This window comes from Dendrobates tinctorius, unplaced genomic scaffold (genome assembly GCF_039654945.1).
Source record: "Dendrobates tinctorius isolate UK_male_01 unplaced genomic scaffold, ASM3965494v1 ptg000178l, whole genome shotgun sequence".
NCBI classification, from domain to species: Eukaryota; Metazoa; Chordata; class Amphibia; order Anura; family Dendrobatidae; genus Dendrobates; species Dendrobates tinctorius.
In genome coordinates this window covers 129,430-146,040 of record NW_027361845.1, presented here as the reverse complement: position 1 = coordinate 146,040, position 16,611 = coordinate 129,430, and the positions used below count along the sequence as shown (strand labels likewise).

The 16,611-nt window shown below is 50.1% G+C and overlaps 1 protein-coding gene and 3 non-coding genes across 7 annotated transcripts; all 4 read right to left on the bottom strand.

The window, feature by feature from the left end:
• Positions 1–3,440: 3,440 nt before the first annotated feature.
• Positions 3,441–3,575, bottom strand: LOC141054369 (U8 small nucleolar RNA). Its single transcript, XR_012221414.1, has one exon. It is a non-coding gene; the product is annotated as a U8 small nucleolar RNA (small nucleolar RNA).
• A 3,274-nt stretch (positions 3,576–6,849) lies between these two features.
• Positions 6,850–6,923, bottom strand: TRNAT-AGU (transfer RNA threonine (anticodon AGU)). Its single transcript has one exon. It is a non-coding gene; the product is annotated as a tRNA-Thr (tRNA).
• Positions 6,924–7,444: 521 nt separating this feature from the next.
• TMEM107 (transmembrane protein 107) lies at positions 7,445–15,360 on the bottom strand. 4 transcript variants are annotated; one of them, XM_073551625.1, is made up of 6 exons: positions 15,228–15,360; positions 13,794–13,885; positions 13,301–13,368; positions 12,691–12,791; positions 11,476–11,572; positions 7,445–10,279 (listed from the first exon to the last, which is right to left on the bottom strand). In XM_073551625.1, exons 2-6 carry the CDS (start codon positions 13,878–13,880, stop codon positions 10,210–10,212), a joined length of 423 nt encoding a protein of 140 aa, XP_073407726.1. In that variant the 5' UTR covers positions 13,881–13,885; positions 15,228–15,360; the 3' UTR covers positions 7,445–10,209. The 4 variants fall into 4 exon arrangements, with proteins under 4 accessions (XP_073407726.1, XP_073407724.1, XP_073407723.1 ...); XM_073551623.1 differs by lacking the exon at positions 15,228–15,360 and adding an exon at positions 14,834–15,090; XM_073551622.1 differs by lacking the exon at positions 15,228–15,360 and adding an exon at positions 14,389–14,636.
• TRNAL-UAG (transfer RNA leucine (anticodon UAG)) lies at positions 15,147–15,228 on the bottom strand. The gene has a single exon. It is a non-coding gene; the product is annotated as a tRNA-Leu (tRNA).
• Positions 15,361–16,611: the final 1,251 nt, after the last annotated feature.

Here is a 16,611-nt window from a genome sequence, read left to right as displayed (position 1 = left end):
CCGGAGCGAGGAGCCGGGGCCTGATCACAAGAGCTGACAATCTGAGGAAACAGCAATGCTGAATAACAGTCTACACTGCGTCACTAGATCCTTATACAGGGGTATAATGAGGCCTCACTGTACAGGAGAGACCGGAGCGAGGAGCCGGGGCCTGATCACAAGAGCTGACAATCTGAGGAAACAGCAATGCTGAATAACAGTCTACACTGCGTCACTAGATCCTTATACAGGAGTATAATGAGGCCTCACTGTACAGGAGAGACCGGAGCGCGGAGCAGTGGACTGATCACAAGAGCTGACAACCTGAGGACACAGCAATGCTGAATAACAGTCTACACTGCGTCACTAGATCCTTATACAGGTGTATAATGAGGCCTCACTGTACAGGAGAGACCGGAGCGAGGAGCGGGGGCCTGATCACAAGAGCTGACAATGTGAGGACACAGCAATGCTGAATAACAGTCTACACTGCGTCACTAGATCCTTATACAGGGGTATAATGAGGCCTCACTGTACAGGAGAGACCGGAGCGAGGAGCGGGGGCCTGATCACAAGAGCTGACAATGTGAGGACACAGCAATGCTGAATAACAGTCTACACTGCGTCACTAGATCCTTATACAGGGGTATAATGAGGCCTCACTGTACAGGAGAGACCGGAGCGAGGAGCGGGGGCCTGATCACAAGAGCTGACAATCTGAGGACACAGCAATGCTGAATAACAGTCTACACTGCGTCACTAGATCCTTATACAGGGGTATAATAAGGCCTCACTGTACAGGAGAGACCAGAGCGAGGAGCAGGGGCCTGTTCACAAGAGCTGTCAATCTGAGGACACAGCAATGCTGAATAACAGTCTACACTGCATCACTAGATCCTTATACAGGGGTATAATGAGGCCTCACTGTACAGGAGAGACCGGAGCGAGGAGCAGGGGCCTGATCACAAGAGATGACAATCTGAGGAGACAGCAATGCTGAATAACAGTCTACACTGCGTCACTAGATCCTTATACAGGGGTATAATGAGGCCTCACTGTACAGGAGAGACCGGAGCGAGGAGCAGGGGCCTGATCACAAGAGCTGACAATGTGAGGAGACAGCAATGCTGAATAACAGTCTACACTGCGTCACTAGATCCTTATACAGGGGTATAATGAGGCCTCACTGTACAGGAGAGACCGGAGCGAGGAGCAGGGGCCTGATCACAAGAGATGACAATTCTGAGGAGACAGCAATGCTGAATATCAGTCTACACTGCGTCACTAGATCCTTATACAGGGGTATAATGAGGCCTCACTGTACAGGAGAGACCGGAGCGAGGAGCAGGGGCCTGATCACAAGAGCTGACAATCTGAGGAAACAGCAATGCTGAATAACAGTCTACACTGCGTCACTAGATCCTTATACAGGGGTATAATGAGGCCTCACTGTACAGGAGAGACCAGAGCGAGGAGCAGGGGCCTGATCACAAGAGCTGACAATCTGAGGAAACAGCAATGCTGAATAACAGTCTACACTGCGTCACTAGATCCTTATACAGGGGTATAATGAGGCCTCACTGTACAGGAGAGACCGGAGCGAGGAGCAGGGGCCTGATCACAAGAGCTGACAATCTGAGGAAACAGCAATGCTGAATAACAGTCTACACTGCGTCACTAGATCCTTATACAGGGGTATAATGAGGCCTCACTGTACAGGAGAGACCGGAGCGAGGAGCAGGGGCCTGATCACAAGAGCTGACAATCTGAGGAAACAGCAATGCTGAATAACAGTCTACACTGCGTCACTAGATCCTTATACAGGGGTATAATGAGGCCTCACTGTACAGGAGAGACCAGAGCGAGGAGCAGGGGCCTGATCACAAGAGCTGACAATCTGAGGAAACAGCAATGCTGAATAACAGTCTACACTGCGTCACTAGATCCTTATACAGGGGTATAACGAGGCCTCACTGTACAGGAGAGACCGGAGCGAGGAGCAGGGGCCTGATCACAAGAGCTGACAATCTGAGGAAACAGCAATGCTGAATAACAGTCTACACTGCGTCACTAGATCCTTATACAGGGGTATAATGAGGCCTCACTGTACAGGAGAGACCAGAGCGAGGAGCAGGGGCCTGATCACAAGAGCTGACAATCTGAGGAAACAGCAATGCTGAATAACAGTCTACACTGCGTCACTAGATCCTTATACAGGGGTATAATGAGGCCTCACTGTACAGGAGAGACCGGAGCGAGGAGCAGGGGCCTGATCACAAGAGCTGACAATCTGAGGAAACAGCAATGCTGAATAACAGTCTACACTGCGTCACTAGATCCTTATACAGGGGTATAATGAGGCCTTCACTGTACAGGCAAAGACCTAGAACGATGACTGTGAAACATGGATTTCTATTTAAAAAAAGAGCCGTTTAAGGCTAAGTGCACACGTACTGGAACTCTCGCGGAAATTACCGCGAGAATTCCGGAATTCCAGTCCGCGGGAAATTCGCATTTTAAATTCCCGCGATTTTCCCGCGGAAAAACTAGCATTTTGCAAGCGTAATTAGCTTGCAGAATTGCTAGCGTTCTCCAAGGGATCTGTAGCATCGGTTGGAAAACTGATTGACAGGTTGGTCACACTCGTCAAACATAGTGTTTGACGAGTGTGACCAACTTTTTACTACTGAGGCCGCCTATGCGGCATCAGTAGTAAAAGATAGAATGTAAAAAAAAAAAATAAAAAACGGTGTTATTCTTACCCTCCGACGTCCCGCGCATCTGTTCCCAGTAATCCTTTGCAAAAATGCCCGCGATGACGTCGCGCGAATGACCGTGAGACTTCGCGATCCCGCGAGAATGGACGCCATCGCGGGCATTTTCGCAAAGGATTAGTGGGATCGGGAGCGTGGAGAGAAGCGGGAAGGCTGCGCGGGACGTCGGAAGGTGAGAATAACAATATTTTTTATTTTAAATTTTATTTTTTATGGGGATATGGTACCCGGAGGACAGTCTCCTCTCCTCCGGACCGTGGGTACCATCCGCAATTGTTCTGCTTACTTTTCGCATGGTGGGCACAGCCACATGCGGGAAGTAAGCGGAACAATGCATTCCTATGGGTGCGGGATCACAGCGATTCCGCAAAATTAATGAGCATGCTGCGGTTTTTACCGCGAAGCGATTCCGCTGCGGTAAAAACCACAGCATTGCGGAATCCCATAGGAATGCATGGGATGCTTATTTTTTGCGGCAAAACCGCCGCGGAAACGCAAAAAAAAAGCCACGTGTGAACTCAGCCTAAAGAGCGGTCTCTTTACAGTGGGGGAGCCGAATGTGCCGATCACCAAAAAGAGCCGAACTTTCCATCGCGACCACAAGTTACAGGCTTCTGCTATGGTAATTATGCCCATAGGGACAGCAGAGAGACCGCCCGCTATCTGTCTCTACAGCCTCCTGATCGTCTCAGAATGTCACGCGCCCCGAGGTGTCGGTCAGGGCGGTGCGGGAGTTCGGTGTAATCACACACTCAGCCTCCTCCATTCATCATGTCTGTTTCTCCCGGAGGAGGAACAGGTAAGGATTAACCTCACTGACGATCCTTGCACTCCGCTCCCGGCAGAGGCCGCTCTCCCCGCGCTTCTTATCCACATTATGGAGTGCCTTTTAATTGATAACCTTTGTTATGTTACGTCATAAGCGCGCGGTCTGGTCACATGACTTTTACGTCACATCTGGCTGATTTCATAAACGATATAAACTGTTATCGTCTGCATTGTTTTACCCATAGTGCATCGCGAGCAGTCATTTGCTTAAATCTTTCGGCCAGCCTCGGTGACGCCACTGAACGTTAGAGAAGGGCAATACGTCAGCGTCATTACGTCACTACTGGAGAAGGGCAATACGTCAGCGTCATTACGTCACTACTGGAGAAGGGCAGCGTCCTGCTGTTACGTTATCGGTGCCGGATTCAGTCATCTTAAGTGAGGGCATTCTTCTTTATTAGAGGCTGCGCCTCTGAGACGCTAATATATGTGACTGATGATATCTATATATATATATATCCGGGCATGCTGGGAATTGTAGTGACTGCTGAGCTACAATGAGAGGATTAATGCTGCCACTATATCAGCACATAACTAAAATGCCGTGTCACCCTCTAGTTTCGCTGTTGTCTCAGAATGGTCGCGGTTAGCGATCGGTGTGTGGTAGTCATGTGATAGTAAAATGGCGGCGGACAAGGGGCAGACACTTGGAGGCATTCCTTGATAACTGTAAGCTGGAAGAGATGGATCCCTCCAGAGCAGCCAATCAGGTTCCAGCTCTCGTGCCTCAGAGGCCCCTCCGAGAATGGAAGCAGTGCCCTGATTGGATGTCTCTTTCTGTCATTCTCATCCTATGTATCCCTCAGTGGGGTCTAGTCAGTGGGGCCCAGTCAGGGGGTCCGGTCAGTGGGGCCCAGTCAGGGGGTCTGGTCAGTGGGGCCCAGTCAGGGGGTCCGGTTAGTGGGGTCCAGTCAGGGGGTCAGTGGGGCCCAGTCAGGGGGTCTGGTCAGTGGGGCCCAGTCAGGGGGTCCGGTTATTGGGGTCCAGTCAGGGGGTCAGTGGGGCCCAGTCAGGGGGTCAGTGGGGCCCAGTCGGGGTCTGGTCAGGGGCCAAGGTGTTTAGCAGACAATATGGCAGCCTGTATGCTGCTGACAGAGTCCCGATCCATCTAAAGAAGTGACAGCTATAACGTGGAGGGACATTCTCCCAGAATAGGTTTCGGGTCAGTTCGCTTTAGTCTGTCGGTGGATCCAATTGGAGTCAAATAAAAATCAGTCCAAATTAAAAGTGCCACAATTGACTTGTGAGGACATTTAGTACACCCTAAGGTCACTCCAGATGCCAAACACGGAACAGAAGGGGCTAAAAATAATCAAATATCCACACCACATCTGTTCTAGGCCCTCACCTGACGCAATACGCCGCCTCCGCTACCCGGGCGTTCTTCTGGTGCTCATGTCCACAAGGTCAGTTGGTGGTGAAGAACATGACTGACGTCTACACTCCTCGTCGTTCTTCTGGATCTGAGATCCACTCAGTCACGTGGGGGTGACGTAGGCCATTGACGTCTTCACTCAGCGGTCATTCTGGGTCTAAGGTCCACGCAGTCACTTGGAGGTGACGTGCGGCATTGACATCTCCACTCAGCAGTTGTTCTTCTGGCTCTAAGATCCACGCAGTCACATGGGGGTGACGTAGGTCATTGACGTTTTCACTCAGCGGTCGTTCTTCTGGCTCTGAGGTCCATGCAGTCACATAGGGGTTATGGAGGTCATTGACGTCTTCACTCAGCGGTCATTCTTCTGGATCTAAGGTCCACGAAGTCACTTGGGGGTGACGTACGGCATTGACATCTCCATTCAGCGGTTGTTCTGGCTCTAAGATCCACGCAGTCACGTAGGGGGGTGACGTAGGACATTGACGTTTTCACTCAGCGGTCGTTCTTCTGGCTCTGAGATCCACGCAGTCACGTGGGGGGTGATGTAGGTCATTGACGTCTTCACTCAGTGATCATTCTTTTGGGTCTAAGGTCCACACAGTCCCTTGGGGGGGTGACGTAGGTGATTGACATCTTCACTCAGCGGTCGTACTTCTGGCTCTGAGGTCTACGCAGTCACGTGGGTGTGATGTAGGTGATTGATGTCTTCACTCAGCGGTCATTCTTCTGGCTCTAATGTCCACACAGTCACTTGGGGGTGACGTAGGCCATTGACGTCTTCACTCAATGGTCATTCCTCTGGTCTGAAGACAATCAAGACACTTTGCGGTGACAAACATCATTGACAACTCAGCTCTTCGGTTGTTCTTCTGGGTCTGATGTTCACGTAGTCACCTGGGGGCGACCAACATCATTAACGTCTCCACTTTCTGGTCGATCTTCTTGTGGTGAGGTCCATGCAGTCACTTGAGGGAGACAGATGTCATTGACTTCTCTGCTCCCTGGTTGTCCTTCTGGCACTGAGGTTAACAGAGCCACTTGGGTGCGAAACAGGTCACTGATGTCTCCTCTCCACAGTCGTTCTTCTGGCAGCAAGGTTCAAGCAGTCACTTGAGGGAGATGCATGTCATTGATATAGCCGCTCCCCACTTGTTCTGGCGCTTAAGTCCACGTAGTCACTTGGGGGCCACACAAGACATTAACATCTCCGCTCCTTTGTTGTTCTCCTAGATCTGAGGTTCCCGCAGTCATTAGGCAACGAACGTTATTGACATGTCTTCTCCCCTGTCATTTTGTGCTAAGGTCCACACAGTTACTTTTGGGGACAACACACGTCATTAGCGTCTCCGCCCCCTGGATAGTTCTTCTGGCTCTGAGGTCCACGCAGTCACTTGGCAATGCACACCATTGACATCTCAGATCCCTTGTCGTTCTTCTGGCCCCAAGGTCTACACAGTCACTTGAGGTCAACAATGTGTGTCACTGACCACATGACCACAGTGGAAGAACCAAACACCCATGCTGAGGATCGGGGAGCGGAGTCAGGTGAGGTCCAAGGACAGGAGGGTACAATGTATTTATTTCAACCGCTTCCTGTTCTATAAAGGGCTGGATGAATTCGGACAAATCGAATCATGAAAATGTCGAATGCATGAACATTTTTGGTATGCTTACAATGAATTTGGTTGATTATAAATCAATTGGCTTCTAGCAATAAGAGAATTGGCATTTAACCCTGTTAAGATCATCCATCCTATTTAAGCCTTAGAAGGATAAACACATCCCACTTGGTAAAGTCATATTGGTATGAATGAAGCTGCACTGAACATGTGCAAGTTTACTAATTAATATGATAATTAAATTAATTAGAAAAAATCCATCATGAAAAATAGGCACTGCTGAGATTCGAACTCAGGATCTCCTGTTTACTAGACAGGCGCTTTAACCAACTAAGCCACAGCACCAATTGGTGGCATATGTATGAGCTTCTTGTACAATAGTGAGTGCAGCTATGGAGTATGATACAGGATGTAACTCAGGATCAGTAATGTCATGTATGTACACAGTGACTGCACCAGCAGAATAGTGAGTGCAGCTCTGGGGTATAATACAGGATGTAACTCAGGATCAGTAATGTAATGTATGTACACAGTGACTGCAGCAGCAGAATAGTGAGTGCAGCTCTGGAGTATAATACAGGATGTAACTCAGGATCAGTAATGTAATGTATGTACACAGTGACTGCACCAGCAGAATAGTGAGTGCAGCTCTGGGGTATAATACAGGATGTAACTCAGGATCAGTAATGTAATGTATGTACACAGTGACTGCAGCAGCAGAATAGTGAGTGCAGCTCTGGAGTATAATACAGGAGGTAACTCAGGATCAGTAATGTAATGTATGTACACAGTGACTGCAGCAGCAGAATAGTGAGTGCAGCTCTGGAGTGTAATAGAGGAGATGAATACATTTTATGTAAAATCTATTTTTAAAAGATAAAATGAAACTTTGAGATAAAGCCCCTTTCACTTGCAGTACAGGAGATGTTATCACATACCAATGCACAGAAAACACAAATCTTGTAATAAATATATTTATGAAATCATTATTACAAACATTGTAGAAAAGTCAATGCTTCATTTTCTGTCATCTGTAGCCAAAATACTTAAAAAAAACAAAAAAGGTAATAAAAAATATAACGAAGAATCTGTCATAGAAAAAGTATAAAGTGTAGTGTAAAGCCGTCCTGTACGTGCGGCGTCATCCCCGTGCTGGACAGCCCGCGAGGTCCCGGTGTTACAGAAAACTGCAGTGTACCCAATAGATCTCGGAATAAGATGACGGTCCGCACATGGATGTGACGCTGAGATCATCATATAGAGGCTCCGCTGCTGTGACATCTGTGCCCGACCAGGTGGAGGCCGCACACACTGCTCCTGCCACGGACAGCGACTCTCAGCTGGTTCTTTATGTGAGATAACTCATTTCCCTGCTTGTCAGTGTTATCAAAGAGGTGAGATTATCCAGGGCTTCGCTGGCCCATCTAAAGCAGGAGACGTACAAACTCAGCGGCCGACCGGGCCCCTGAACCGATCACACAGCTCATCACTACAGAGAGCGCCGCCGCGGAGTGAAGGAGACGGGCAAAGCTCCAGGGAAATAACGTACGCCTGGTGCTCAGAAGCAGGGAGAGCAGTAACGTCTTTCACTCCGGAGCTGTGCTCCACGCCTTCTGCTTCCTCTCCACCCCAGCTGTAGCGCCTCCATGTGGTCGGGCACAGGACACAGCAGCGGATCCTTTATAAGGAGGAGCTCACCACAATGACTTGTTTTTCCACCTCCTGTTGTAAAACTTATTGTTATTCCAAGACTTATTGATTGAGAAGTCCTTGTGTATGTGGGGCAACCCCATTAACCTGCACTGGTGGTCTTCATCTTCTGTCATTTCGGCTGTGGCAAAACTACAACTCCCAGCATGCCGACAGCCTGTGATATCACCCTAAGGCTGTGTGCACACGATGCGTTTTTTTAAGCGTTTCCACAGCGTTTGAGCCGGATCAGACGCTGCAGAAACGCTTAAAAGATGCATCAAATTAATTAGCATGCGTTTTTGGCTTTCTGTGCCAATGCATGCGTTTTTAACCGCTCAGGAATCGCTTAGCGGCTAAAAACGCAGCATGCTCATTAATTTCCGCATTGCTGATCGTTTTTAGCCATCCCCAATGATCCCAGAAATCGCGTGTCAAAAAACGCGTCAAAAAACGCGTCAAAAACGCGTCAAAATCGCGTCAAAAATCGGGCGGAAAAAAACGCGCGATTTCTGGGAAGGGGATCCTTTTCCTGAGCGTTTAAAAACGCTAGCGTGTGCACATAGCCTGAGGGACAGATGGCTGGTCTGTAAACGTCAGACACTAGAAAAGTAAGATCCCGTAGGTCTCCATGTTAGGCTGACCTAGAAGACAGGAGATCAGCGGCTGCCTGGCTAAGTGGCCTGTCTATCACCTCAAGAGCAGGAATCAAAGTGGAGAGTCGCAAAGAGGACTCCTCCGCTCTACTGTTGATTCTTGAACGACCCTCATCAAACAACAGAAATCTCAGACATCTATGGCTAATCCAAAGGATACTCCAGAAATGTCTGGTAGATGAAGGTCCCATATCTAGAATGGGATATGGAAAAAGGAGTGAGATGGGAATAGCCCTTTAAGCAAATATTGACCATAGTGAAGCTGCCTCCTGTCCCACTAGATGTCACAGCTCACACTCTCCATGAGGATGGTGGGATTAGTCTGGGCTGAGAGCAAGCAGCAGAGGAGACACTTGTGTCCATGAATGACACCATGTTTGACTTTTTTTAGTGGTGTAGAGGGACGGATCTGACATCACCATGCCGGTGCTGTCATCATAAGGACGGTGCCGACATCACGGGGTAGGGGCTATCATCACGAGGGACAGCACCTCGTCATACATCATCACAGAGGCTGATGCTTACATCACGGGAACAGAGCTGACATCAGAAGGCTGGTAATAACATCAGAAGGCTGGAGCTGACATAAGAAGGACAGAGTTTACATCAGAGGGCTGGGGATAACAACAGAGGGCCGGTGATAACATCAGAAGGCCGGTGATGACATCAGAGGGCTGGTGAAGACATCAGAGGGCTGGTGATGACATCAGAAGGCCGGAGCTTACATCAGAGGGCTGGTGATAACATCAAAGGGCTGGTGATGACATCAGAAGGCTGGTGATGACATCAGAAGGCCGGAGCTTACATCAGAGGGCTGGTGATAACATCAAAGGGCTGGTGATGACATCAGACGGCTGGTGATGACATCAGAAGGCTGGTGATGACATCAGAAGGCCGGTGATGACATCAGAAGGCCGGTGATGACATCAGAAGGACAGAGATTACATCAGAGGGCTGGTGATAACATCAGAGGGCTGGTGATGACATCAGAAGGCTGGTGATGACATCAGAGGGCCGGTGCTGACATCAGAAGGCCGGAGCTGACATCAGAGGGCTGGTGATGACATCAAAGGGCTGGTGATGACATCAAAGGGCTGGTGATGACATCAAAGGGCTGGTAATGACATCAGAAGGCTGGTAATGACATCAGAGGGCTGATGATAACATCAAAGGGCTGGTGATGACATCAGAAGGCTGGTGATGACATCAGAGGGCTGGTGATGACATCAGAGGGCTGGTGATGACATCAGAAGGCCGGAGCTGACATCAGAGGGCTGGTTATAACATCATAAGGGCTTCCTCTTCAACCCTAACACAGCGATGAAGATGATGATTTCTGTGAAGGCCGGGAGGGCGCTGTGGAAAGAGAACACAACAGAAAAAATATCAAGACTGGTGTCAGCGTCCATCTTACCCTCCTCCACCCTTCTTCTATCTTTCATACTGTCACATTCACACAGACACACACAGTAAACAAGACAGTCTTTGTGCCAAGGTTTAAGGATCTCTGTCTGCTGTCAATGAATGGAAACATTTACTCCAGAGACTCTGGAGCACAGCCAGTCTTATCTCTGTGCTTCAGATCGTATGTGGCGGCTGCAGCACAACATACAGCTGCATCAAAATCATTCAACCTCCACTGTAAACCGAGCCGTGGTGCACTGTGAGGTGCTGCGGATCATTGTCCTGTTAGAAGGTCTTGAGCATCAGCTTCTCACAGAAGAAATTAAGTTTTCTCCAAGGATTTCCAGATACTTCATTTAATCAACCTGCCCCCCATAAGTTACAGGTTTATAATGACAGATAAAACAAAGCAAGAACGAGCCCCCACCATGCTTCACTGACATCATCAAGCCCCCACCATGCTTTCCTGTAGTACACCTTTGTTTCTATAACTTTGTACTCATGAGCAAAGTGCCTCAGGAAAGCCGCCAGAAGAAGGTGACTCTCTATACATCACGTCCGCAGCAGGTCATAACAGCCAGATGAGCTCTACTAAGTACTAATGACAGATATCATGACGTGCATAATAATTCTGGGTTTTGGCTTAATTAGTTATGTTCAGCACTTTACATTGTTCTTCTTTCATTGGTTTATTGGAAACTGTAGAAAATGTGGACATTTTGCTAATAAACCAAATTTACAATGGGGGGTGAATAACTTAGATTGCAGCTGTAAATTTAGGTATTGGTAGACTTGGTACAATGACTGTCCAACAGAGGGCGACCACACCAGTCTGGAGAATGAGAAGACCCCTGGGTGCAGCCATCACTACATTTGGTGGTCCCTTTTCATAGCTCCTCTTAGGGGTTGCTCCGTCATCTTTTCCTCCCCCTTCTGTAACCCCCACAGCCCATTGTACCTGCAGAAGCCAAAGATATACCAATAGGTGGCGCACTCCCACTTCTGGGTGACAAACAAGGACAGGCTGACCGATGCCGAGCAGTGGGCGGCCAGGGCTGATACCAGAGAGTCAAGGAAGGCAGTGACAGGGTCTGAGAGTGAGGAGGACAAACAATAAAGCTGTACAATATGGTGTCCTCGGCACTTACCTGCACAAAGCAAATATCCACCAGTACACGGCGCACGTCCAGGCCTCGAAGAGGTAGAACAGAAGGGCCACGCAGGCGCTGGCGTGGGCCCCGATGGCTGCAGGAAGGGGTTATGGACAAACAATGATGGTGACCACTCCTCACAGCAAGAAAGGCCATAAAGCGCCCCCTGCTGACACACGCTGCATACTGCAAAAAAGGATTACCACACCAGCCACCAGATGGCACTGCTCGGTATAACGCCACATCACAGCACGCAGGCGATCGGCAATGTCACCACTGACGTAACGTGAGCAGCGCCTGCAGATGGCGCTGTGTGACGGCCGTACTGGGCAGCTTTCCAGGACCGTCCCGATCAGTCACCTTGTAGACGGTGGGACGTCTTTTATGACTCTGTGTTATTTAATTATATTTTTGCTTTTTACTGATTTAGTTACAGCAGGGTTTAGGCTTATTTTGCTTCTTGTAGGTTTTTTAATGTGAACCTGTCAGCTGTTTTGGCCGCTATAAGCTGCGGCCACTGCCTTTCAGGGCTGATATACAGCATTCTATAATATATAAGACCCGGTCCGACCTGAAAGATAACAAAAATAAGTTTTATTATACTCACCCGGGGGCGGTCTGGTTCCGGCGCCTGCCATCTTCTTGCGATGTCGCCCTCCTGCTTGCTTCATCGCTCCCCGGCATCGCGCTCCTGCGCAGGCGTACTTATCTTCCCTGGTGAGGGCAGAGCAGAGTACTGCAGCGCGCAGGCGCTGGACCTCTCTGACCTTTCCCGGCCCCTGCGCACTGCAGTACTCAGGAAGATAAGGACGCCTGCGGAGCGCGATGCCAGGGAGCGATGAAGCAAGCAGGAGGGCGACATCGCAAGAAGATGGGAGGCGCCGGAACCTGCGATGCTCATCGGACCGCCCCCCCCACCCCCCGGGTGAGTATAATAAAGCTTATAATTCTTATCTTGCAGGTGGGATCGGGGGCTTATCTGCAGCATTATAGAATGTGAGATTAGCCCTGAACGGCAGCGGCCGCAGCTTATAGCGGCCAAAAGGTGACGGGTGCACTTTAAGCTTTCCAGGCATACAATGACATCACAGAACGTCCCGGTGATGTCACTGCACCCAGACACACCAATAATAGAACCCATACCCCGCAGTATGTCTGGTGATACTGTAGGAGAACCACTAATGTCTGTACTAGGGCGACACAGAAGGATACAGAGGACGCCCTGGGTGTTGTTGAACATGGACACCCCGGAGAAGAATCCAGCCAGCTCAATGAGGAACATCCCCAACGTCACCGACAGAGCAACGATCAGCCTGCAAGAGAGAGACGGGGTCACACATGGAGGACGGGCGACCACAGCTGCTATCTGTATCACCCTGCAGGGGGAGGGGACTCATAGCTCCTCCTATCATCATCACGCTGCAGGGGGAGGAGACTCATAGCTCCTATATGTATCACCCTGCAGGGGGAGGAGACTAATAGCTCCTCCTATCTGTATCACCCTGCAGGGGGAGGCGACTAATAGCTCCTCCTATCTGTATCACCCTGCAGGGGAAGGAGACTCATAGCGCCTCCTATCTGTATCACCCTGCAGGGGGAGGGGACTCATAGCTCCTCCTATCTGTATCACCCTGCAGGGGGAGGAGACTCATAGCTTCTCCTATCTGTATCACCCTCCAGGGGGAGGAGACTCATAGCTTCTCCTATCTGTATCACCCTCCAGGGGGAGGAGACTAATAGCTCCGCCTATCTGTATCACCCTGCAGGGGGAGGAGACTCACAGCCCTCCTCTCTGTTTCTCCCTCTTCATCTCGGTACTTACTCAGTATCTGCGGCCTTGAACTGGTCTTGCGTGTACTCCAGGGGCAGACAGGCGAGGACATTATTCTCCTAGGACAGCAGACATTACTGGTGATGTAGAGCGTCGCCCTCACACGGCCCGATAACCCCCCACCACCCGCCTTGTATCTTCAGCTTCTCATTTATGAGGGGTCCGTCTCCACTACCCCGTGCCCATGAGCGCTGACGTGTAATGTGCCCACACGTGTTGTGCCAGGAAATCAGTCTATCTGATAATCCAGACTACTATACACCAGGTCTCCTCGATGCTGAATTAGAAGGAAACTCTGCCTCTTTCATTACGCTTTGTGACTGGGGACCCCCCTGATTGCTGTCAGCCCTGGGAGAAGGACTTTATGAGCAGAAAGGGGATTCTCACTATCAGTTTTTGGATGTAAAACAATTCCTCTTCCCATTCACTGACAGCAAGCGGAGACCTTGAGAATGGTGAAATGATGTGCATCAGGAGAACTTACCCGTGACCAAAAGATGGTGATGACGATGACCAGGTGGGCGGTGAGTGTAAGAAAGCGGGCGGGCACCAGGCTGCTGATCACCGCCATGACACCTGCAAGACAGGACGCTGATGATGAACCACGGCCGACATGCGGAGCTTCGATGTGATCGGTGTGGGTTGTCCTGCACCATTTGTGCCGCCACCAAGTATTTTCCCCCTCTCACTTGTCTGTGGTGTTTTTATTTTTTTTTTTTAAAGCAAACTGCGCATTACTCCCCCTCCCCGGGTCAGTTACTCTCATCACACGGACGGCGCTGCAGTCAATCGATGAGCTCGGTGATTGGTTGCAGCACTGACCACATGATGTAAGAGCTGCGGACAATAATGGACCCCGGGACGCTCAGCGCTGGACCCGGGGAGGGTGACTTAGGGCACGTTTAGGGGTTTTCCCAAAGTAAAGGTCCCTATAAAGCTCTCGACAATCACGTTCCCCAATTCTGCACCCCGGGTATTTTTATACATACTTTATCCGTTTTTTACGCACCAACAACCATTATATCGGTCAGTGACCAAGGAATCGGGCCGGTAAGTGCGGTTTAAGGAGCTTTTCTCACCCGTTTTATGATTACAGGTCCCGGTCCACCCTGACGGCCTCGTGAGCGGGCCTAGCGGCGTCACATACCCCCGATGGGCTGTGAGAAGTGGCTGCACCCCAACGGAGGGTCAGGACACATCACAACAGGCCGCCCTGTGTGAACAGGACCAGCATGGGGTCACGGCAGCCGCAGCAGGTCACAACAGCTCCTATGTGAATTCCACATTGTAGATAGGTGGTCTCTGAGCAACAGCTGCAAAACTACAACTCCCAGCATGCCCTGGCCGACAACGGCTATCTGGGCATGCTGGGAGTTGTAGTTTTTCAGTAGCAGTGCTGTTTTCGCCTTTATAGGCTTTCCCCACCATGTAGAAACATCCAGAGTGAGGTATTACTGCCTCTGCCCCAGCGGCCATGTCTGCCCATCATCACCCTCATCACATCGACCGTCCCGGCACCATTACCTGCTCTCAGGCCCGAGCTCTCCGTGTTGCTAAGCAACCAGTCGCCGTTGCCGAGGCCGAAAAAGGCGCGAGACGGTGACGTCTCTAAACAACCAATAGGATTGCAGTAAGTCTCACTGACATCATCAGGCGCCGGAGACGAGTGATTGGATACTTCATAGACTACAACAAAATGTCTGCCGCCGCTCTGTATGTGGGCGCAGTAAGACACAAAGCGCCGGAGGCCGGTGAGAACGTCGGTGCCATCCGTTTATTCAGAAGTGCAATCACTGAGCGCACACAGAAGGGAATAAAAAATAAATAAATAAAAGGATGGCAGCGGTGGGATTCGAACCCACGCCTCCAGAGAGACTGGAGCCTAAATCCAGCGCCTTAGACCGCTCGGCCACGCTACCTTAGTGATTGTGTGCTAGGACTCCAAGGGATCATCAGCGGCTCTGGGTGACGTCACACGGCGTCAGGAGATTGGAGGTTCGTTACAGGGGAAGTCCACACAAAGAAATGGTGCTCTGACCATCTGATGGTACACTTGGGACTCCGTAGCTGTACAGGGCAGTGGGACACGGAAGGTTTTTTTTTTCTCTAACTAGTGCCCGCCTCTGCCGCACAAAGTAATAGTACCAGTTTTTGCCCCATGGCCATAGCTTAGTGTCCACACACAGTATAAGTGATGCCTCCACTACTCACACAACCTCATCTTAAAAACTATACTGAAGATGAGCGCTGCAGCCAATCAGTAATGATGCCCCTTAGTGCCCCCACACAGTAATGATGCCACTTAGTGCCCCCACACAGTAATGATTCCCCTTAGTGCCCTCACACAGTAATGATTCCCCTTAGTGCCCTCACACAGTAATGATTCCCCTTAGTGCCCCCACACAGTAATGATGCCACTTAGTGCCCCCACACAGTAATGATTCCCCTTAGTGCCCTCACACAGTAATGATTCCCCTTAGTGCCCTCACACAGTAATGATGCCCCTTAGTGCCCTCACACAGTAATGATTCCCCTTAGTGCCCCCCACACAGTAATGATTCCCCTTAGTGCCCCCCACACAGTAATGATTCCTCTTAGTGCCCCCCACACAGTAATGATTCCTCTTAGTGCCCCTCACACAGTAATGATTCCCCTTAGTGCCCCCCACACAGTAATGATGCCCCTTAGTGCCCCCCACACAGTAATGATTCCTCTTAGTGCCCCCCACACAGTAATGATGCCCCCACACAGTAATGATACCCCTTAGTGCCCCCCACACAGTAATGATGCCCCTTAGTGCCCCCCACACAGTAATGATGCCCCTTAATGCCCCCCACACAGTAATGATGCCCCTTAGTGCCCCCACACAGTAATGATGCCCCCACACAGTAATGATGCCACTTAGTGCCCCCACACAGTAATGATTCCCCTTAGTGCCCCCCACACAGTAATGATGCCCCTTAGTGCCCTCACACAGTAATGATTCCCCTTAGTGCCCCCACACAGTAATGATTCCCCTTAGTGCCCCCCACACAGTAATGATGCCCCTTAGTGCCCTCACACAGTAATGATTCCCCTTAGTGCCCCCACACAGTAATGATTCCCCTTAGTGCCCCCCACACAGTAATGATGCCCCCTTAGTGCCCCCACACAGTAATGATTCCCCTTATTGCCACCACACAGTAATGATGCCCCCTTAGTGCCCCCACACAGTAATGATTCCCATTATTGCCACCACACAGTAATGATGCCCCCTTAGTGCCCCCACACAGTAATGATTCCCCTTAGTGCCCCCACACAGT